Source organism: Meleagris gallopavo, chromosome 12 (genome assembly GCF_905368555.1).
Source record: "Meleagris gallopavo chromosome 12, MGAL_WU_HG_1.1, whole genome shotgun sequence".
NCBI lineage: Eukaryota > Metazoa > Chordata > Aves > Galliformes > Phasianidae > Meleagris > Meleagris gallopavo.
In genome coordinates this window covers 7,088,232-7,107,813 of record NC_139415.1, presented here as the reverse complement: position 1 = coordinate 7,107,813, position 19,582 = coordinate 7,088,232, and the positions used below count along the sequence as shown (strand labels likewise).

The 19,582-nt window shown below is 43.9% G+C and overlaps 1 protein-coding gene across 1 annotated transcript in view; it reads right to left on the bottom strand.

Annotated features, from left to right (window-relative positions):
* Nucleotides 1–19,347, bottom strand: part of RFX7 (regulatory factor X7) — a 50,986-nt gene extending 31,639 nt beyond the window's left edge. Inside the window, exon 1 of the mRNA XM_085233656.1 lies at nt 19,202–19,347. Within this exon, the coding sequence (XP_085089782.1) occupies nt 19,202–19,347 (146 nt within the window). The remainder of the gene's footprint in view (nt 1–19,201) is intronic.
* Nucleotides 19,348–19,582: the final 235 nt, after the last annotated feature.

Here is a 19,582-nt window from a genome sequence, read left to right as displayed (position 1 = left end):
TGGAAAGCTCCTCACCAGCACTTACAGACTCAGTTTCTGACTCAGTCTTTAGGCCCAAGACCTTGGATAGATTCTTGCACATTTACTTTTGAACGCTGCAGTAATCTAAGCTCCTGAATGCTGCAGCCATTCTGAAACTCCTGAAGTTATCTTTGGAGGTGGGGGGGGGGAATAGTGAAATCAGACTAAAGCATTTCCTTAACTGCTGTTCCATCTTGTGCCAAAGTACGCACGTCTGCTCTCCCTGACCTATTTGTGAATTTCTACTCAGAACAGCCCCCATTTTAACAACCCTGTCTTGGCAAGAGCAGAAAGAAGTGTGTGTTCTCCGCTCAGGTGCTCAGTTAGGTTATTCTGCACTGAGGGGACATGGAGAGGAGAGAGAAGGTAAGGGGAGAAGGTAAGGAGATGGAATTTTTTTTTCAAAGTGGCATAAAACTAGATGTTGCCAACCTTACTTTAAGGAATATGCAGCTGAACTATGTGAGCAATATGGGAATATCTTGTTACAAGAGATGGCAGAATTCAGTTGCTCCGGGAACGTTTAGTATTTCCTCAATGTTGCAAATGGTAGAGGCCATATAATCACAAGGGATACAAAAACTCTTGTGCCTGTGAGACCAGAACGAGTTGGGGGAGGTAAGAAAAGCCCTAGAGCTGAACTTACCCCCCAAGTGGAGGAAGGTGTGAACAACAGCACAACTCTAGTTTGACAAGATTCAGGAAAGAAGTGAAGCTACAGCTTATAGCAGAAAAATACTGTAGAAGTTCAACTAAAGAGCCTTAGGAAGCCCACCAATACTTTATCACTATGGCTTTAATATCTTCAGTGAATTTGATACAAACACTGTGTATTCTCTTCAGCTCTGTACCACAACTGTTTGCATAAACTGGAATACCCTCCTGAAAACACTCGATAGCCTCAAGTATGGTACACTGTAGACATCCTAGGAAAAACATTATTATTCCCATCAACTCTAATGCAATTTATGAAAAAAAATGGCCTTTTGTAACTGCTCATGGCTTTATGATACATTATGAAACCAGGATACAACTCCTGACCAGACAGGAAGGGTTTCCCACTGCAGAGCTTCCAGTACATGTGCATGAAGCTGCATTATTACCTGACATACACTATGCAGTAAGAAAACTTGCAACTAGAAACAAATACCCAGTGCATAGTTACCGTCATCATTGTTAATAAGCTAACAACTCACATAAAGCAACTACCATCTCAGACAATTAATAAAAAGCGAGAACAGGTTTATAAAGCTCTAAAATAAGCTTCCTTTGGAGAAGCAAGTGGGGGAAAAAGCCACAAGTTTTTTCTCTTAAGAGTTCAGCACAAAACCAGCAAATACTCAGTACACCTCCAACAAGGGCCAGAGATAGAGACTGCTCAGCAGCCACAAGGAAATTTCCCAGAAGCTCATTTGTAGCCCATCTGTACGGGAACGTGCTGTAAAACAAGCCTTCCTTATGAGAATGGAAGGCACGGGAGATAGCAGAGTGCATGCCATGAAAGACTTGCTTTGGCCACATGAACTTTCACAAGTCAGTTACTCAGCTATGAAAAGTCTCCATTTCCACTACATTAATCATTCCCCAACACAATCTTCAAGGGCTGTCTGTCAAGCCACTTAACACCAAGGGCTAAATGAAGGTTTGAAAGGCCGCTTCTATGGTGGAACAATACCAAGTAAGCAGCACTTCCAGCCTCCCAGCACAGTGAGCGTGCTTTCTCCCAGCCACAGGAGGTATTTTGGTGCTGATAGCTACCAGGAGCTCTGTGGCTTATTCAACTTTCTGCTGCCTCTTTGCCTCTTACAAAAATCCAGTGAGCTCTCAAGGATTCCAGTGCTAAACATCACCAGCGCAATTCAGTGAAAGTCATCTTCCAGAAAAGAGATGTTAAAATAGAAGGGGTAATTATTAACCTGAACACACTCCCTTTTCAAAAGATTTGGGTATCTCCTCCAGAACTCTGACGACATCACAGAACATTTAAAAAGAAATCCATGTATTTCTGAATGCTGGGAGAAACTGCTCAGAAGCAGGATTGCCAACCACACTGCAGTAAGAGGTACTACCAAACACTCCCTGCACTTCCTTCTTAGAGTAACAGCCCTAAATTTATATAAGCTTCAATTCAGAATCATAAAGAAATGTTAAACTGGAGCTAAGGATCTTCTAAGGAGAAAATTATGAAAACAGCCGCCTATGTCTTTTACCCAATTAACATCCCAACATATGCCACGCTGCATTGTCTGGCTTGGATCATACTGATAAAGAAGTAAAATGGCTGTGAAAGCATTTTGATTAAATATTTAGAAAGCAGAGCTGCAACAACATTGTAATGTGTTTGAATTAGTGAAGGGATGAGTGTATTGCTCTGCTAACGGAGCTACAGCGAAAGGGAAGCACACTCAGGCAGGGCATTTCCACGAGTCAACCTCAGCATCGTAATTACTGAGTCTCCTCCATTCCTCACCCCCCTCCCCCCGGGACAGGGAGAACTCAAAACCCAGGGCTGCTGATGCCACCTAGGGGCTCACTCCCTGCCTGCGCTTCTCCATACCCCGTGGTTAATTGAACTGCACGCCTTAAGGGCAAGGTAAGCAATGTCACTGGCCACACCGGGAGTCTCTCCAGTCCTTCAGTGTTGGAGCGCTGTGGGGTGGTTGAATCTACCCTAAAAACCAGGCTTTGCAGAGGTGTCTACACAAAAACGTAAATAATTGAGGATTTGACCCCATTATGACTTCAAACATATTTATGAATTTAGCACTATCTACTCTGAAGATAATTTATCTCCATGTCTCTACACAGCAAAATTACATTAACGAAGTTCTATTTCTGAATTCTCCAAACATCAATTTACCTAGCTGCCTTGTACTACCTACCCCAGTCCCAGCTAAATACCTGAAGCAAGCAAAGGACTAAGGCCATGGAAAACCAGACTGTGGCAGTGTAAAGGTGAAATCACAGCCCATGCAGGCACCTGTAGATGCCACTCTGAGTGCAGCACAATCCGTGGAAGCAACAGGCTTTTACTCAGCTCACTTCATTTTGCCTTTCTGCAGAGTGCCTTTACATCAGATTGTGCAAACTGCCCAGCCAGAGATGAGCTGGGTTTCCTTGAGCTGATAGAACAGAAAATTTATCATTTCATTAATGCAGACCAGCTGCCCCCTGAATCAATTAACTGATTGATAACAGCTCATCCCACAAGCCCATGATCCAATGGAAGGCAGAAACGTAAAGCTGCAGCATCAGTCATTTCAACAGGACAGTATCAACAGTGACAAACTCACCCACACCATTCATTTAAACTACCTGAACTAGCTCCAACACAAGCAAAACATTTAACACGAGGCAAATCTGTATTCAAATGCAAGTATACTCTTACTCCATATATCAGGTACAGGGCCTGTAATCGTGTCACAAAAATAGCCGTGTTCTGTCCACTGAAGATGAACGGAAGTATCCAGTTCATGCCCCCAGAAAGTAAATGCAAAAAGCGTCCAGCAATTTGTAAATAGTGGCTCTCCAGCTCGATCCAGGACAAACCACTTTTCTTCACAAAATAAGGAAGCAAGAAAAACAGCAAACTGATAAAACAGGGGAACAAGGCTGAGCTGCAACCAACTGATCTTCCTTGTGACCTAATCTACACCCTTCCACTTGCTGAAGTGAGTAAGCATGGCTGGTTTTAAATTAGACACAAAAAGCAACACTGACTACAGGGCTGAAAAAAGTATGCTTCAGCATTTTCAGTTACTGCAGTTTAGTTAAAATTGGGCAGAACTCATGTCCTCAACGCTTGTTACTAAAATAAAGCAAGAAAAATGCTTCATACAGAATTATCGGTTATTTAATCCCTTCACCATTCTGCAACTATGATGACTTTATGAGTAGTAAATAACACCAAGCACACGAACAGCTGAACAAAGAAGGAAGATAAAACTGCTAACAAAGTGCCCAAGTCTCAAACACAGCCCACTGTAATGAGCTGCAAAGTAAGAACTGCTGAGAAATACTGAGCTGGGAGACATCATACCTGGGTCCGAAATGTAAACCCACCAATATCTCTTTTTGCTTTCTGCAGAAACCTAACTGTATGCAAATGCTAAAACATCCTCCCGCAATTCTATAATTAACTGGGAAAACCTTGCAACAACGCTGGGTGCCCTATTCCGTACAGAACAGCCACCTGCAGTTCCTGTTGTTGTTTCGATTTCTATTTGTGAGTGTGTGTGTTATTTGTAATTACTTAAAAACACACTTCTGCTACAAGTTACTCAAATGAACTCTTAGAATAGACAAAGAAAGTGGTTTTTCACATCTCTCGTGTGTTTTCTTCAGTGCTGGATTGAATTAAAAGCAGTGTCTGCTTCTACATTGAGGCAGGACACTACTCCAAGGATTCAGCGTCCTCTGTACATAATATGGGAAGATAATGTGACTTCAGAGGAGCTGTGCCCTGTGTTTATTACTAACAATCTGTATGAGGCACTGCAGGGTATTCCAAGATCAACCTGCAAGGACTGACTGCCTAGAAAGGCCAAACACAGCACACCATGATCTCAATCAAACTACACAGAAAAGACTGCTCAAATAGGGATTCAGTGCAAAGTGTGTTCTGCTAAAAGCAGGATGGTTTGTGGCTAAGTGGCAAATTGGCTATCATAATGGTTTGCATAGTTCACAAGGAAACTGTTTTTAAAACTACAAACAGACAAGCTGTTGCTGCTTCCGGATTCAGTCTATAGATAGCAGTAAGATCTGCTACAGCATTTTCACATAACGTCAGCAGAAGCCTAATCCAGTTATGACATTATTACTCAAGATCAGTATTTCTAGGGGGTCTCATCTGGAGATGCTAGAACACATTAGATGTCTCTCAAGCCTTTCTCCCACATGGTTCTATGAAAAGACATCTAGTGAAACTAAAGGGTGACATTCCTCAGCAATGCTTAAAAACAACAGAAAATAGGAAATGTCCACAGCACACAGGTACACAAATGCCCTTCGTATCATCAGCTTTATAAAGCTCCCATGCCTGCAGAGGCACCAGGACATGGGAGCAGAGTGGAGCACCATGCTGTGCAGCACAGGACATGCAGGATGCACACCTGTTTCTGGGCATTCTTTTCAAACTACGGCTACAAATGCCTGATAACGAAGTGCCATGCTATACACAGTCACAAGAAAAAGGCAGTGGCTTACATTTAATACACACCCCAAAACGTACAGATGCATATAGAGCTAGGATTAGTGAACAGTTACACAAAACTCAGACAACTCAATATAAAAGCCTCCAGTGTTAGCAGCACTCTCAGAACAGTTTCCTATATTCCCAGACTGCAAACACACATTTTTCTGTGCTGGCACAGGTGCCAGGACAAGTGTTTTTCTTGCTTATTTCTCATGGTTACTTTAAACATTTCCACAACCCGTAGCTATTCTAGTCGCTTTTTGTTAATAAACAGGTTTGCTGCTGGCTGCACCTCCTCATTATCCTATTAATTTGGTACCTGGGAAGGTATCCATTCAGCAGTGCCATACTCGAGCTGTCCTGTGGTACTACCCTGAGAAAGCCCAGGCTTGGGCACTGCCAGGTCCCACAGACAAGCCAATGCTCTGGTGCCCCACTCCAAAACCAGCAAGGTCAATAACTGCAGGGCTCCTATTGCCTGTTTTGAAGGAGGCCTGCCTCAGTGCCTCAGGACACAGCCAGCCTTCACACCACCACTGCTGTGCTGCCTGGGGCCTGGAACATGCCCAAACGCAGAGCAGCATTGCCAGGGCTGGCCACCCACCACAGACACACAGCAGGAGAAAGTATTCCTCACTCACCTCTGCTTACCAGCTTCCAAACAGTGCAAGCACAGAAACTGCCCTGTAGCCACAAATGAAGTCTCAAGTAGTCAGAAGTCTTTTGCCTACCTCTGATGCAAGTTCACAGAACACCAAAGGGGTACATCCCATACGTTTCCTATCCTCTGTTTCTTGGGGGAAAAAAATCCTATTATTTAACTCCAAAACTAAGACCTTCAGAAGAGTTACAAATACATGCTGCTCCGCACCTCAAGGGTTTGGTTCACAAAGTTTGAGTTCTCTTAGCCTGCAGCCTAGGTGAACTTTAGTTTACTTGCAGACTCAAGAGCTTGTCTAAACCTGTATAAGGTGTGTTTGATTAAAACTAAAGCTGCACAAAATTTAATTAAGCCATGTAAGTTCATACCTGCATGCATCTATTTCAGTTTGTATCTACAAAGCTCAGTTTGAGCAGCTGCACTAGCTCATAGTTGGTAGTTAAACTGTGTCAAATGAGCACACCAGGCGAGCCTGCAGCACACGAGCAGCTGTTCCAAGGCAGGCACACATCCACCAGATCTCAGCAGCTCCACAGCAAACACAGCAGCCAGCTCCAGTGGCAGTGCCACAAAATCCCTCACTCAACTCACCTGCACTCCACCCACTGCCTTCACTGCAACTGTCATCAATGAACAAGCAAGGCTTTCAGATTCTCTCCTCCACCAACACCTCTAACTTCAGATTGAGTATTATTGACAGTAGGTGTCTCACCAGTACCTAACATCCCATGCTGGGGCTCTTCGCTGCTCCCCAGAACAGATGACACACAGTTGGAGCTCTGCAGGCAGACTGCAGGCACAGCACTTGGCTCTGCCACACTGTCCTGCTCCTGTGAGTGACCTCAGATGGATACAACAGCATAAAACTCTGCTGCTTACTTCTCTGGTAAATTCCCTGCTTTGCCAGCACGGAATTTCCCATAACCACTTTGGTATCTATTTTCCAAGTTCTCATTCTGTTAGTTTTCTTTTAAAAACAAAGCAGAAGGCACACAACCTGCACTTATATGAAGTACTGAAACCACAGCAGGTCAGACAGGTAGAACATTTACATGGATTCACTGTTCACAATGTGTCCATTCTAAATATCCCACAAATACACAAAGTTATACCATGACTTACCTAAAAAAGATTTCAGAAAAACAGCACTGATTTTCTGAATTTCTCAAAAATCAAACCAGAAAATTAAGAGCATGCAGACAGAAAGCAAATTACTAAAGCAGTACTACCTGAGATAATGGCACTGTAAAAATTCACCTGCAGGCTGCAGCATGCAACTGGCTAACACCTGTCAGCATCTGATCACCTGCTGAACTGCACTTGTCACATAGGTGTTCCCATGAGTTCCTGTTTGATGGATCTCTCCAGAAAGAGACATTGCCATCAGTACTGCAGAATTGGCTGCTCTGGATTATCATTCCTGTGAACCACATGTAAACATGTGTAAACATGTTTAAACATGTGTAAACATGCCAGCAGGAAAGCAGATGTCTGCATTAAAGGAATGAAAATGTATTTTCCTAATTATTAGCAGAATTTGCAAGGCGAAATATGTAAGTAGCTCCAAAAGTAATGCCTTCTGTTTATTTCCATGAAAACTAAAAAAGATACAAAGAGCACAATACCCCTGTTTGTTAGAGCAAATTATCAGCAACAAAACATTCAACTTAGTCACCACCACTAGCTATACATTTTCACCAGCAGTGAACAGCCTGCATGCCACACTCATAAAAGTCTGCCCCAGCAGAGGTGACCCACTGTCACTGTCATCACTGCTGAAATGCATCACCCACTGCTCACATTCACTGGTTGGTCTCCACCAACACTCAGCAGACGTCAATGAATGTCAATGGGTGCCATTTTTTTTGCAAGGAGGAATTTCAATTCCACCTCTTTGCCTCATCCACGCTTCCGTATCAGACACCATTCTGTCAGACTGCCCTTCTGCTGCCATCTGTTGCACAACATGTATTGGAACGTTGGTGGGAAGGTTCAACCTTTACTGCCACACCACCATCTACCACTTGATTTCGTGGGCCAACATAATAAAATAGGAGGCATTATCTTCTGTGCTGCCCTTGTATATGCTGCTTTTCCACTCCTTTACTGAGTAGCTGAACTAATCAAGCCAAATTCATCTGAGATTGATGAATTTAGGAAGGAGTGTGTCTTCCAGAAGAACGCAGTGTACTTGAGCTATGTCCTGCTCCTATGTTGAGCCAAATTTGACACAAAACTATTGATATTTGAAGTACTCGCTAACTAAGAACTTCTCTGAAGAAAAATCACTGTAAAGTGACAAAAACACACAGTAAATACAAACTTCTGGAACTACTGATAGGTAACACCCAAGCAAGCATGGATGTCTTTAAGCACTGTCAGAAACAGGGCTTCCACACACACAAGCAGTTGAATCTTTGTGTTTACTTTCACTACATGTTTTACCAACTTCAACAAGAAGCATAACCACGGTGGCACAGGAACCTCGTGTTCCCAATCCCTCCAACAGAAATAAGCTTCTAGCATGAAAAAGATGCAGCCATGGGGACATGTGCAAGGAAAGCTAAGTAACCTCCCTGGAGCTAAACAGACAAACAAAAATGTTTTTTCATTTTTATTCTCAATGGTGCTGACAATTTTTTTGGCCTTTATTAACCAGGAAAAAATGACTAAGATATAGGTTATCATATCTTCAGGGTCAGAATTTAGTATTTTTTGCAAGAGAAAACAATTTACAACACATTTTTACCTGAAATTTCACAGACTTTTTGCTTATGTAACATAAAATCAACATTTCCAAGTTAATGTAAAAGTATTTTTTTTCTTATGCCTTCAGTACATTTATTAATTACTTTTGTTTTTTTTTTTTTTCATTTGACCTAGTAAGTTAACTCTAGTTGTTGCATTCAATTAATGGTTTCTGTTCAAAATATCCCTTTTCACATTTTTAGAACTATACGTGATAATCTCACTTCACTCATCCGTTGAATGGTTTCCTCTCAGCTGCCAATTCATTTCTCAGCTTCTGTAAGTTAATCGTTGAACTATACTGCTGGAGTCAGGCACAGTAAATATCATTGTGCAGCACGCTCCTGGAGTCAAAAGCTGGCTCAGTTCTTCAGCATGCCGTGGTTCCAGGTGTGCAACTAGTCATTACTGTCAGCAAGCAGTCTGACGGTCTTTTAACTTATGTATTCAGTTTACATGACCACCAATAGCAACACAGCTTCTTTATTTAAAACGCACGTACAAAACCAAAGAAAACAGGCAAACTTTTAATTCATCATTTAAAAAAGAAGCATCGTACCTTCTCTGAGCTTGGATAAAAAGTTCCTATGCCACAGTCTTTGACTCCTGCAAGAGTTTTAAAAGATTTTTTGGCCTTTGTTTCAGACAGTCTCGTGAGAGTAGAAAGGGCTGCAGGTTTTATGCAGGTAAGATAGAGGAGTCACAGGCATCTAATCTGCAGCTACAGACAACAAGCCAGCCCCAGGATCACAGAGTGGTTGCTTATCTTTCAAAGAGAAACACTGCTGGAAGTATGAAATACCTGAACCCAAACAGTGTGGGAGACTGCAGCTGCAGGCAGATGATGCCATGTTTGTACCAACACGGGCTGCTTCAGCAAGGTACCTGACCCATAATAGGGCTGCCCCTAACGGTACAGCACAGACAGCGAGAGGCACTGAGGCCTGCATGCTCTGCCAGGGGAACTACGGCCTGCACATTCCAGGATGGATGCTGTGTGATATCCCTCGTGCAGAAACCTCAAGTGCCAATTTCAGACAGGCTCCACACACATTATGGGCTGAGCTTGTAGCAGTCATCCAGCATCACTGTGCCCCTCTCCTTAGTCTTGAAAAGCATCCAAGCCACTTCAGTACTTTTCTCCACATAAACAACAAAAACAATGTGTGCCTCTGGAGGAGGAGGCTGTCACTATTTTTCAAAACAGAACTTAAAATTCCATCCCTAAAAATACAAAATTAAATAAATGATACAATTTCTCAACTTCTAGATTTTCAAATAGTTACAACTTCAGGCATTGAATAGTTAGGATCTGAGTTTGTGCTTTAATGCACAAACATTTCTGGAGATCAGAGAAAACAAGCAGGAGTAACACAGACTACTCTATTTTCAGGTGTCTTCCAAACAGGGGCAAGAAGTAGCTGAGCAAAATATAGGAAAAGAAAACTGCCCATCCTACAACCTAGCACACCTCAGTCACAAGCTAATTTGTTTGTCTTCCAGATGCTCTTAAGGCAGACACTTCCAGGCAACTTCATATTAAGAACAGAGTTCCAATACTTTGCCCGTATTGCTGACAGTTTGAAAAAATTCTCTTCTTCATAGGCAACCAAAATAATTAACTGTAATTCCTCCCATTTGGTACAATCCAACTTTTCCGATGGCAAGAGTCCCAACAACCTTTTAATGGCATCTAGGAATTTTTGATGAAGAAATATGGACTGCCTCCATACCTCTGAGTCTATCCATCAAAGAAAAGAGCCATAAATTACAGACTTTGACATTTAACCCAAACTTCCTCTAAGGGAAGATACAAAGATGCCTCAATAAGTGAGTTCTCCCAGAAACTTGATTCTCTTCCCAGACTTGAGGTACCTGGCAATCACATAGCAATACCACCCACACTCAGCTTCAGAGAAATGCTACGCAGGAGCTGCCATTTTGGAGCAGTGCAGGTATGCCTCCAAAAACATGTGTCCTCAGACACAGCTCTCATTTCTACAACAGCCACACATCTTGTCATGTACTATGTTTATAGGTTGCCAGTAGAAAAAGCAACTCCTGCAGCAGCAGCAACATTCCAGGGCAAGATAAAAACACGACAAGATGCCACCTTTTCAATCCCTTGACAGCATCCACTGTGTCCATTTCCTCCTACCCAGAGGCCAAGCAGCAGGCTGTTGCTCACCACGCCAGCAAAGCCCCGAGCTCACACCACAGTGGGACTTAGTGGGCACACAGCAGCTCAGCATGGAGAACTGAGGCAGCCAATGGGCCCAACAAGCTGGACACTGCTCTGGACTGTAGCTTCTAGGCTGGTTAAACAAAAATCAAAATAAAACTCCCTCTACCCTAAGCTATATAAAAATATCAATAAGTATTAAGTGATTAAACTATTTTGTTTAACAGGATGATTAAAGTAACAGACACGCTCCCCAGAAAAGCTCATGTTAATGTATCCACAGACCATTTTAAGCACTTCTACAGCATCCAGCAAACCGAGCAGCTGCAAACGATGTATGCTAACGTATTAGAAGATAATAGCATGAAATGCAAAAATATATACATTTATATAAAAAGAAGAACTAGCTTACATTTCACCTCTTTCTTTTCCAAGCACAAAGTTCTTCAGGTAGATTTTTAAATATAATCTCAGCTATTAGGGATTGTTTAATTTTCTAAATGATTCGGAAATTTTTTCATATTTAGGATCAGGAATGGGAAAAAATAAAGATTTAAAGCAGCAGGGCCAATTCCTGTCCTCACCTGTCCCTACAGCACTGAAAGCAGGTTATACTCACAGTATGAATTGGAGAACAGACTTAAAACAATCCGTCTCAAAGTGACCACTTCAGGGCAGGGAGTCTCATGAGAAATGTACTCAGAGCCACATGCAGCTTCCAGTATCATTAACAAGCCTTACTGGAGAGAAAAAAATAACAACAGCCCCCTCCACCGCTAAGTAACAAAACTCCAACTAACATCATACATTACATAGCAAACAAGATTTTGTTATTCTGAAACTGTAAAATAACCCACACTTTTGTTTTGGTCTCTGTTTTTAAACACTGCCAATAGTTTGCGTACCCAAAGTTTAACCGTCCCGGTCGAAAAACTGGGCCATTCACCAGGTGTGATTCCAACTGAAGACAAAAGGAGAGCGTTGCATGCCTGTCACCCATCTCAGTCCCCTCTGTCTGACTTCTCACAGTCACTACCATGGACCATCCTCATCGACCCTGACCGCAACAAAACAGAGCCTCCCTGCCCTTGCACTGATATCATGTCACTGCATGGACTGCAAGCAATTAAAAACAAGCAACAGGAAAAACAGTCACGAAGATTTGAATGTTTTTCCACTGTCTAAATGATTAAATATGCAAAAACAGAAAACACTTGGCAGCTTACTGAAAGCTGGTTGATGGCACAGCAGCTGATAACAAGCATCCTACTTGATGACAGATAATCCTTTTTCCATTAAATCAAGAAAGCATTAGAACTGGAATACTGGCTAACTCCACTGAAAACAAAACAAAACCTCAAAATTCCCATCGATCTGGGGGAACACAACAAAACATTCCAGCAATTTCAGAACTTTTAGATGTATTTAGGGGATTTTTCTCACAGGCCTGAAAGAACCAATTAGTGCTGGCTTTCTGCTTGGGCTCTTTCTGGATGACAGACTGTTGCATTTTTATCTATTCAATTTACCTTCTAAATCATCCAACAATAACTTTTCAAATACGCAGTCCAGCACTCTATCCAGACTGCTCTAGAGCCACCTCCCTGACTTCGCAACTTAAAAAATAAGGGGTTTCTTATTTATATATGAAGCTATGTAATATTAGACATTAGAAAGGTTTGAACCAAAAATCCAAATTTGGATCCTGATCTGAATTTTGCAGCCCTGGCCCTTCTCCAAATACTTCTGTCAAGTGAAGTAACAAGAGAAGGCAAATGGGAGCTGTATAAAAACATTAAGCTCAAGCCCTGCTCTCAACCACATGCGCACACCCCAACAAAACCATCCCAAGTCCCAATTATTTTGAAGTTTAAATGTGCTTCAGTATAAATTTGAACACCCAAACCTGACCGATACTATCATCTAACCAGTTACAGAATGCTCATGTTTTGGGTTTTTTTTCCCAGCATCCAGAAAATTTTAGGAGGTGGTTTTAAGTGTTCTTCTCAAATAGAGATGCGGATTCCTACTTGTCAATGGTATACACACTTATGGAAACCAAACAGAATTGCTTCAAACCACACACAGCCCAGCAGGGGCCTGAGGTGACAACCCCACCACTCGGTGCTGACTAAGAGCTCATCAGAGATGCCATCCTGAACCACAATGTCACACTGTCTGACTGGCTTCACAAGAAGAACTCCAGTGGAGCAAAGTGGAATGCAGCATTTAAGAAACAAGGAACTGTGTGTATGCACGATGCTGTGAAGTCAGCAATGTAATGCATTTCTATGCATTCTAAATGAAAAGCAGTAAAAGTTAGCTGAGTATTTTATCACTTGAATACTGTTTTTCTCCAAACATACTTCATTTGATCCTGCTGTTTCAAGAAACAAAGAAAAACAAAATCCACGAACAAGAGTGAGAAATCCACTCTTCCTAAAAGCAGATTTACAAAGATCTTCTTTCTGTAAAGCTATCCACCCGACTTGGAGCCAGGATGTTCAATAAAAGCTCAGCTCCATTCTCAAAAGGTTATATAAAGGTCAGCATTCATTTTATTCAGGTTTATTTTCTAACCTTGTAAAAATGCCTGCAGACCAAATTGGCTCCCACACCTGCTGACCCAGAAACTCCACCACCACCGTGCCCGCTTGGGAAAGTTGCTTCTCCTCCCACACTGAGCTGGCATTGCTCCAGCAGGCCACGCAGGAAGACCTTCCAGATAGCAAGGGGTGCATGTGACCAACTGCTCTTTCAAGGCTCTTCAGTGAGGAGCTCTTCCACGCCAGCTCCCCCCAAGTAGGATGGTTTCCTCCATATGGGGATGTAGGGGGTGAGAGATAAAAGGTGTACCTAGACCTGCTCAAGGAACAACTCATGGACAGGATGGAGCAGCCATGCTCTAGGAGAAGAAAAAGTGGCAAACAGTGAAGGATTTATTTAGCTCAATTCAAGAGATCTGCACCACAGATGGTTATATCCTGGCACTGCTTAGAATTTGCTTATTGCCAAAGAGAAACAGGCATGTAAGACAATCAGACAAATGGCTTCATGGCAATACCTTCCTCTGGAGATGACTCTCACCTTACAAGTGCATTTTCTCCTACAACTGCAACAAGCAAGCTACCCTGACCACTGCATGCAGAACAGATGGAGTCAAATGAAACCAACTCCACTTTCTGTCCATATGTATTTGAGGAAGCAGAGTGTGAAGGAGAATGACATGCTGCTAAATGCCTTACCCACAGAAGGCCAGCCCCCCTCACCCTGAAATCACTGAAATATGGTCCACACATGAATTTTTTCCTATGCATTTGACTGCTTATATACTATGTTGAGAAATACACTCAGAACAGGCAAGCATTATGATCATCTGCAGACAGCAGAACTATAGAGCCAGGGAACAGTGGGTAAGCAATATTTATGGTTTTAAAGCACCTCTTAGCTGAGAAGCTCAAAGTACTTCTTCAAAGGGGTAAACACACCTCTAACATTACTTGGGTTTATTGAACTGAGTGTAGCCTGTACGTCTGTCAACAATTTTGAGCTCTTCCTCACAATCATTAGTAATCTTTTATTAATTTTTTTTTATTAAAGAATTACAAAAGCTTTATTTCCCACCTCCAGGAAGGAGGGGTTGGTCGTTGGTGTACTTTAGGCTGGAGGCACAGAATAACTAAAAAGAGCCTGGAATCAGTTATGGAAACTGAAATTCTCCACTCAATTTCAGCAGACAGTTTAACAAAAAATAGAGGCTTTTTATTTTTAGTTTTTGCTGTTATTTCCTGCCCTCCTGTCTCAAGCTACAGAAAATTGTAAGAGTAAATGCAGCTGGATTGGTCTACTGATAAATCCAACCTGACTCAAATATATCACCTTTTAAAAAAGTACTTACAAGGTGTTACAGGAATTTCAAGCGCAGAAGAAAACTACTGAAAAGGTGTCTGCACCTGCATTTGCTAAGAGCCTGGAACACATACCCCTCAGCCTCCTTCCTCATTGTCAGTTGCTTCATTAAAAATATTAAGACTGTCAATCATGCTTTTCTACTCATCTATAAATAAGCAGCAATTCCTATTATGAAAAATCCCAATAGCATTTCCTAAATTGTGGAGTATTTCCTCTGCCAATAGTCTAAGTGACAACCTACCCTTGGAGACAACGTCTAACGAGGAATGAGAGATGCACTTGCAATAGCCCAAATGATGCAAGTCATGACAAAGAATGGAGCTTTCCAAAGACTAGAAAATACGGTATTGCAATCAGCTAATCTGATCTTCTGGTGCAACGCAAAAAGCCCAGAACTCACAAGAGTACAATTTACCTCCCAATCCTACTTCAGTGTGAGACAAACCAGGCCTAGGACATGCAGAAATTTGGCACTATATGGCCCAGCTCATGAGGCTTTCACATTATAACTTCTAGCTAGAAAAGTGATTTGAGGACACAAGTCATAAATCTGAAGCCTACACCCACGTCCAGTTCAAAGGACTGCAAAAGCAATGCTTTGTGTTTGCGATCCTGTGCTGCCCAGTCCTCAGCACAGCTTACAGATGATATACGGGGGGGAGGGGGAGAGAAATTAATCTCGGGCAGAATTACTACACTCCAATCACAACAGATGCCTATAGGACAAAAAGAGCTGAGATCCAGGCTAGGTGAAAGAATCTGTGGCCAACCCATGCACAGATGCAAGTACCAGATTACCATTTGCAGCAGTAAACAAGACCTCATTTAAGAACCACCACCACTCATTCACCACAGTAAAGAAAAAAACAAACCCCTTCATTTCTCCAATATGTGTAGCTACTGACTGGATTTTAAATTAATGCAGTAAGCAAAAGGGTGAAATTGCCTAAAACTGTTGTTTTTTTTTTTCCTCCTCCCAGCAGGCACAGAGAACCTCAGCTAACACCCCTTTCCCCAGTGATCTCCATACCTCAGTCCTTGTTCCACACTCTGCTGCATGCGTACGTTACTGGCTGCCTTTGGCTACACATATTCTTTGCTAACTTCATTTTCGTCCTCTGCCAGCATACATCTGGGTACCGAAATACTATCAAACAAACATCACATGTTTGTAAATACAGTCCCCTCACCCAAGAAAATAACTGAAGCCCCATTAGTCTATATGCTCAGACAGCTGAGCGGGGAGGTTTCCCGCCTCAGGCTCCAACGTCTGGACAAAAAGCTATTAATAAATATAAACGCTTTAATGAATCTAAAGGGGAATAAACAAGGCAGATTAGGGTCCAGTGTTCAGCAGAGAAAGACAAGGGCAATTCAGCAACCTGCCCCAACTGACATTAATCAGCCGTCTGGGCTCCGCAAAGATGTATTCTTCTGTCTAGACTCCTAATCCGTCAATGGGAAAAGACATCTAATATTATTTCTGTCCTTTCCATCGACACCGTAAGAACACGTCTGACTGTTTGAACAAGTCACACACACAACGTGAAACAAAATCAGACATGACTTTGTTGGATGCGTTCGTGTGGGGCAGTTAGGAAAAGCACGGCCAGACAGCGCTGAACTTCATTTCAGTTTGGCTGCAGAAATTAACTGGCTGCAGTAACTAATCGGCTGCAGCTACCTGCCGTACCTGGCCTGCTGTACATACGTGGTGTTGGAATGTGGAGAAACACTTCCCAGTCTGTTTTTAAGCATAGCTAAGAAAATCTCTCTCCCCCTCCCCAGACTGCACTACTGGTCACTTAATATAGTAACAAAAACAAAGCAGAACCCAGACTGGACTCCTAGCAAGCACACTGTCAAGTCTTCAGTACATACGCTGACTGTGCCTTTCATTCTAACCAGAACGACTTAACCTATTGTTTGATTTTAAGGGACTTTGCACGTTCACAATTACTTGAGCTACTCTTGTCAAACTACATTTTAATTTAATAAACAGAATAAATTAAGTACGAGTTGAAATGCTGAACAACTCATTGTCCCCCTTGAGGCCCACATCACATACTATATTTATATTTGTCTGTGTGGTGGAAGGACAAGCACAGACTTGTTTGTGATCTTCAAGTCCAGCACTTCAGTAGCTGCTATATTCTGCTACGCTCTTTTCCTCACCAACACTTTCTGAAAACTAAAATCTTTTAAAAAAAGAAATTAAAAACAAATGAAAACAACTAAAAATATCCATCCACTGTACACAAGTGCGTAGGAGAAAAGAGGAAAAAAAACAAAAAACAATACAGAAGGGTGCTTATCTAGGTGTGCTAAATCCTTAAGGAAGGAAATGAGGACTTGGACATGCCAACTGGCCAGCACACACAGCTGGCAGGGCAGGGAGACAGGGGAGGAAGAGGAGGAAAAGCAGAAAAGAGGAAGCTCTCTTCTGCACGTTGCACCCAGCTACGTTAGCAGCAGAGCACTGCCATTTTCACAAGCCTCCCACACTCGTGCACTGCTTGCTCCTCATCAGCACATGGCAGCTACTGACCAGGACAACAGGCTCCAGACTGCAGTGCAGAAAGGGCGGCCTTCTGCTCTGAGTGCAGCATGCATGATGCCCTGGCAGTGCTCAAAACAACTGCAGCCACACTGAGGCATGAATTCACACGGGACTCGAGCTCCAAATGAAGGTTGTTTGACAGTAATACAAAAACAGAGAAACACAAAGAAATCCTAGAAGTCATGAAGGATGCGAAAACATTTAGAAAAAAGGTTGTTTTTTTGTTTTTTTTTTTTAAACAGAAATAACCTGATCTTAAATACTGCATTTCTGCACACAGCCCGCTGCACACAACGGAGCTGATGCTGTCTGGAAGAGGCAGATAAGTGCCAGCACGGTGCAAGGCTGCCAGGTAGCCAGGGAGGAAAAGTCATCATCCTGCAGGGAATGCCAGAGAAGCACCCAGGAGACTGGGCTGCAAGGTGCTGGCACAGCCTGCTGGCACCGGGTGCCCAGCAAGACCCTCACACAGTGCTCTGCATTCCTTTGTGCCCAAGCAGGCAGGCTATTCATTGAGTGTACCTGAATGCAAGAAGCAATTTGCATTTAAAATGCTAATGTATACTCTCTTTTTTCTTGAAAAGAAAACCCAGAACGAAAGGGGAGGTTTTGCTAAGTAGCCATTTTGTCTTCAACTTGGACATGATACCTAATCTGAATGCAACGTAAACATGCTCCTGAGACTCGCCTCCAAACAGCACATTCATGCAGAGGAGAAAATCCAGAAAGGATGTCACAAAACAGCCTAATAAATTAGGACAGCGTGAAGATGTAATGATCCAAACAGACAGGAAATTCTGCAGTTTGGATCTCTTCTCTAGGTCACGTTGTAGAACAAAAACAACCACCAAAACAAAAGGTAGCAAGTACTGGTTAAGGACAATGAATTATTATTTACCATTTCAATTCTGAGAAAAACAGCCAAACAAAAGATTTCAATTTCACTATGCATCCAGACGTAGGGTATGTATATGTATACAAATACAGCAAAATCGCACACAAGAAAAAAGATATTTGGACTTGCCTTCTTTGACAGCCACACCAATTCAGAACAAAACGCTAAACACGGTATGAAGCAATGTAGTGGATCAATGCATTTTAGTAGGATGAATCCACAGAAACACATATAAGGGAAAGCATCACCTAAGAGGAGTAACCTATATTTCCCATTCTCCACTTCCTGACCCAAAATCATTCCCTTCAACCAGAAGCAGCCTTCAAAAACAGAAACGTAAATACTGCAGGTGGTGCCTCCTGCAGCTGGGGGGTGGGGAGGGCACGCCAAAATAGTTTATTTGCACAGCAAGCAGAACTCGATTCATCACAGCCCCTCAGACACACAGTACTCAGGAACTCAGTAAAATGTTTTGCTTCAAATTTTGATTGAATTTAAAGAGGAGGAAAAGAAAAAAAAAAAAAAACCAACACGGATGCCTGGGCAGATACTTGCAAACCATCACAAGTTTGAGCCAGAGCTGCGTTCGCACGCCTGCCTGGGAACTGTGGGGAGGCTGCGAAACGCACCGTGTGCAGCGTTCCGGGCTCCATCATCGCCGTGCTGGGGGCTGCTCTCACCAGGAAGCAGCCGCAGCCCGCGGCGCACGCCGTCCGCTTACAAAGCCTCCAACAGGTGAGAGGAGACTCGGCAGGTTAAACGGCTCCGCAGCGCAACTGCCATCACCGCGGGACACAAACGCGCTGACCGAGCCCCGTTACTCCGGGAAGACAACGCGCCCAGCTCGCACCGCCGCGGCCCGGCACACCTGCGCGTACCGCGCGCGCTCCCGACGGCGCCGTGTCCGCGCGCCCCGGGGCGCCGCTCAGCGGGGTGGGCCCTGCGGCTCCGCGCGCCCGGCACAAAGGGGCCGCGCCCCCCCCCCCCCCCCCCGCCGCCCGCCCGGCCCGCGGCCCGGCCCTTACCAGATGGAGCTGCGGATCTTGTGCCGCAGCGCGCTGGCCTCGCCGCCCTGCAGCCCCGGCACCAGGGCCGGCAGGGCCCCGGCGGGCGCGGGGGTGCCGGAGAGCCGCCGCGGCGGCTGCCCCTCCGCCTGCTGCTCCTCGGCCATGGGGGCGCGGCGGCGGCGCGGGGACGCGGAGCGGGCTGGCCGCACTAGGCCTCTGCCGCAGCCCTCGAGTGAGTCGCCTTCCCTCGCCGCCCGGGGGACATCACGGGCGGGGAGCCGCGCCGCGCCCCGCCGCTACGCCGCAGGATGGCGAGCCCGGCCCGCGGCACGGCGCATGGCGGCCCGGTCTTCCTCCGCCGCCCCCACGCAGGGTCGCTCCGCCGCCGCCCCGCTTCGC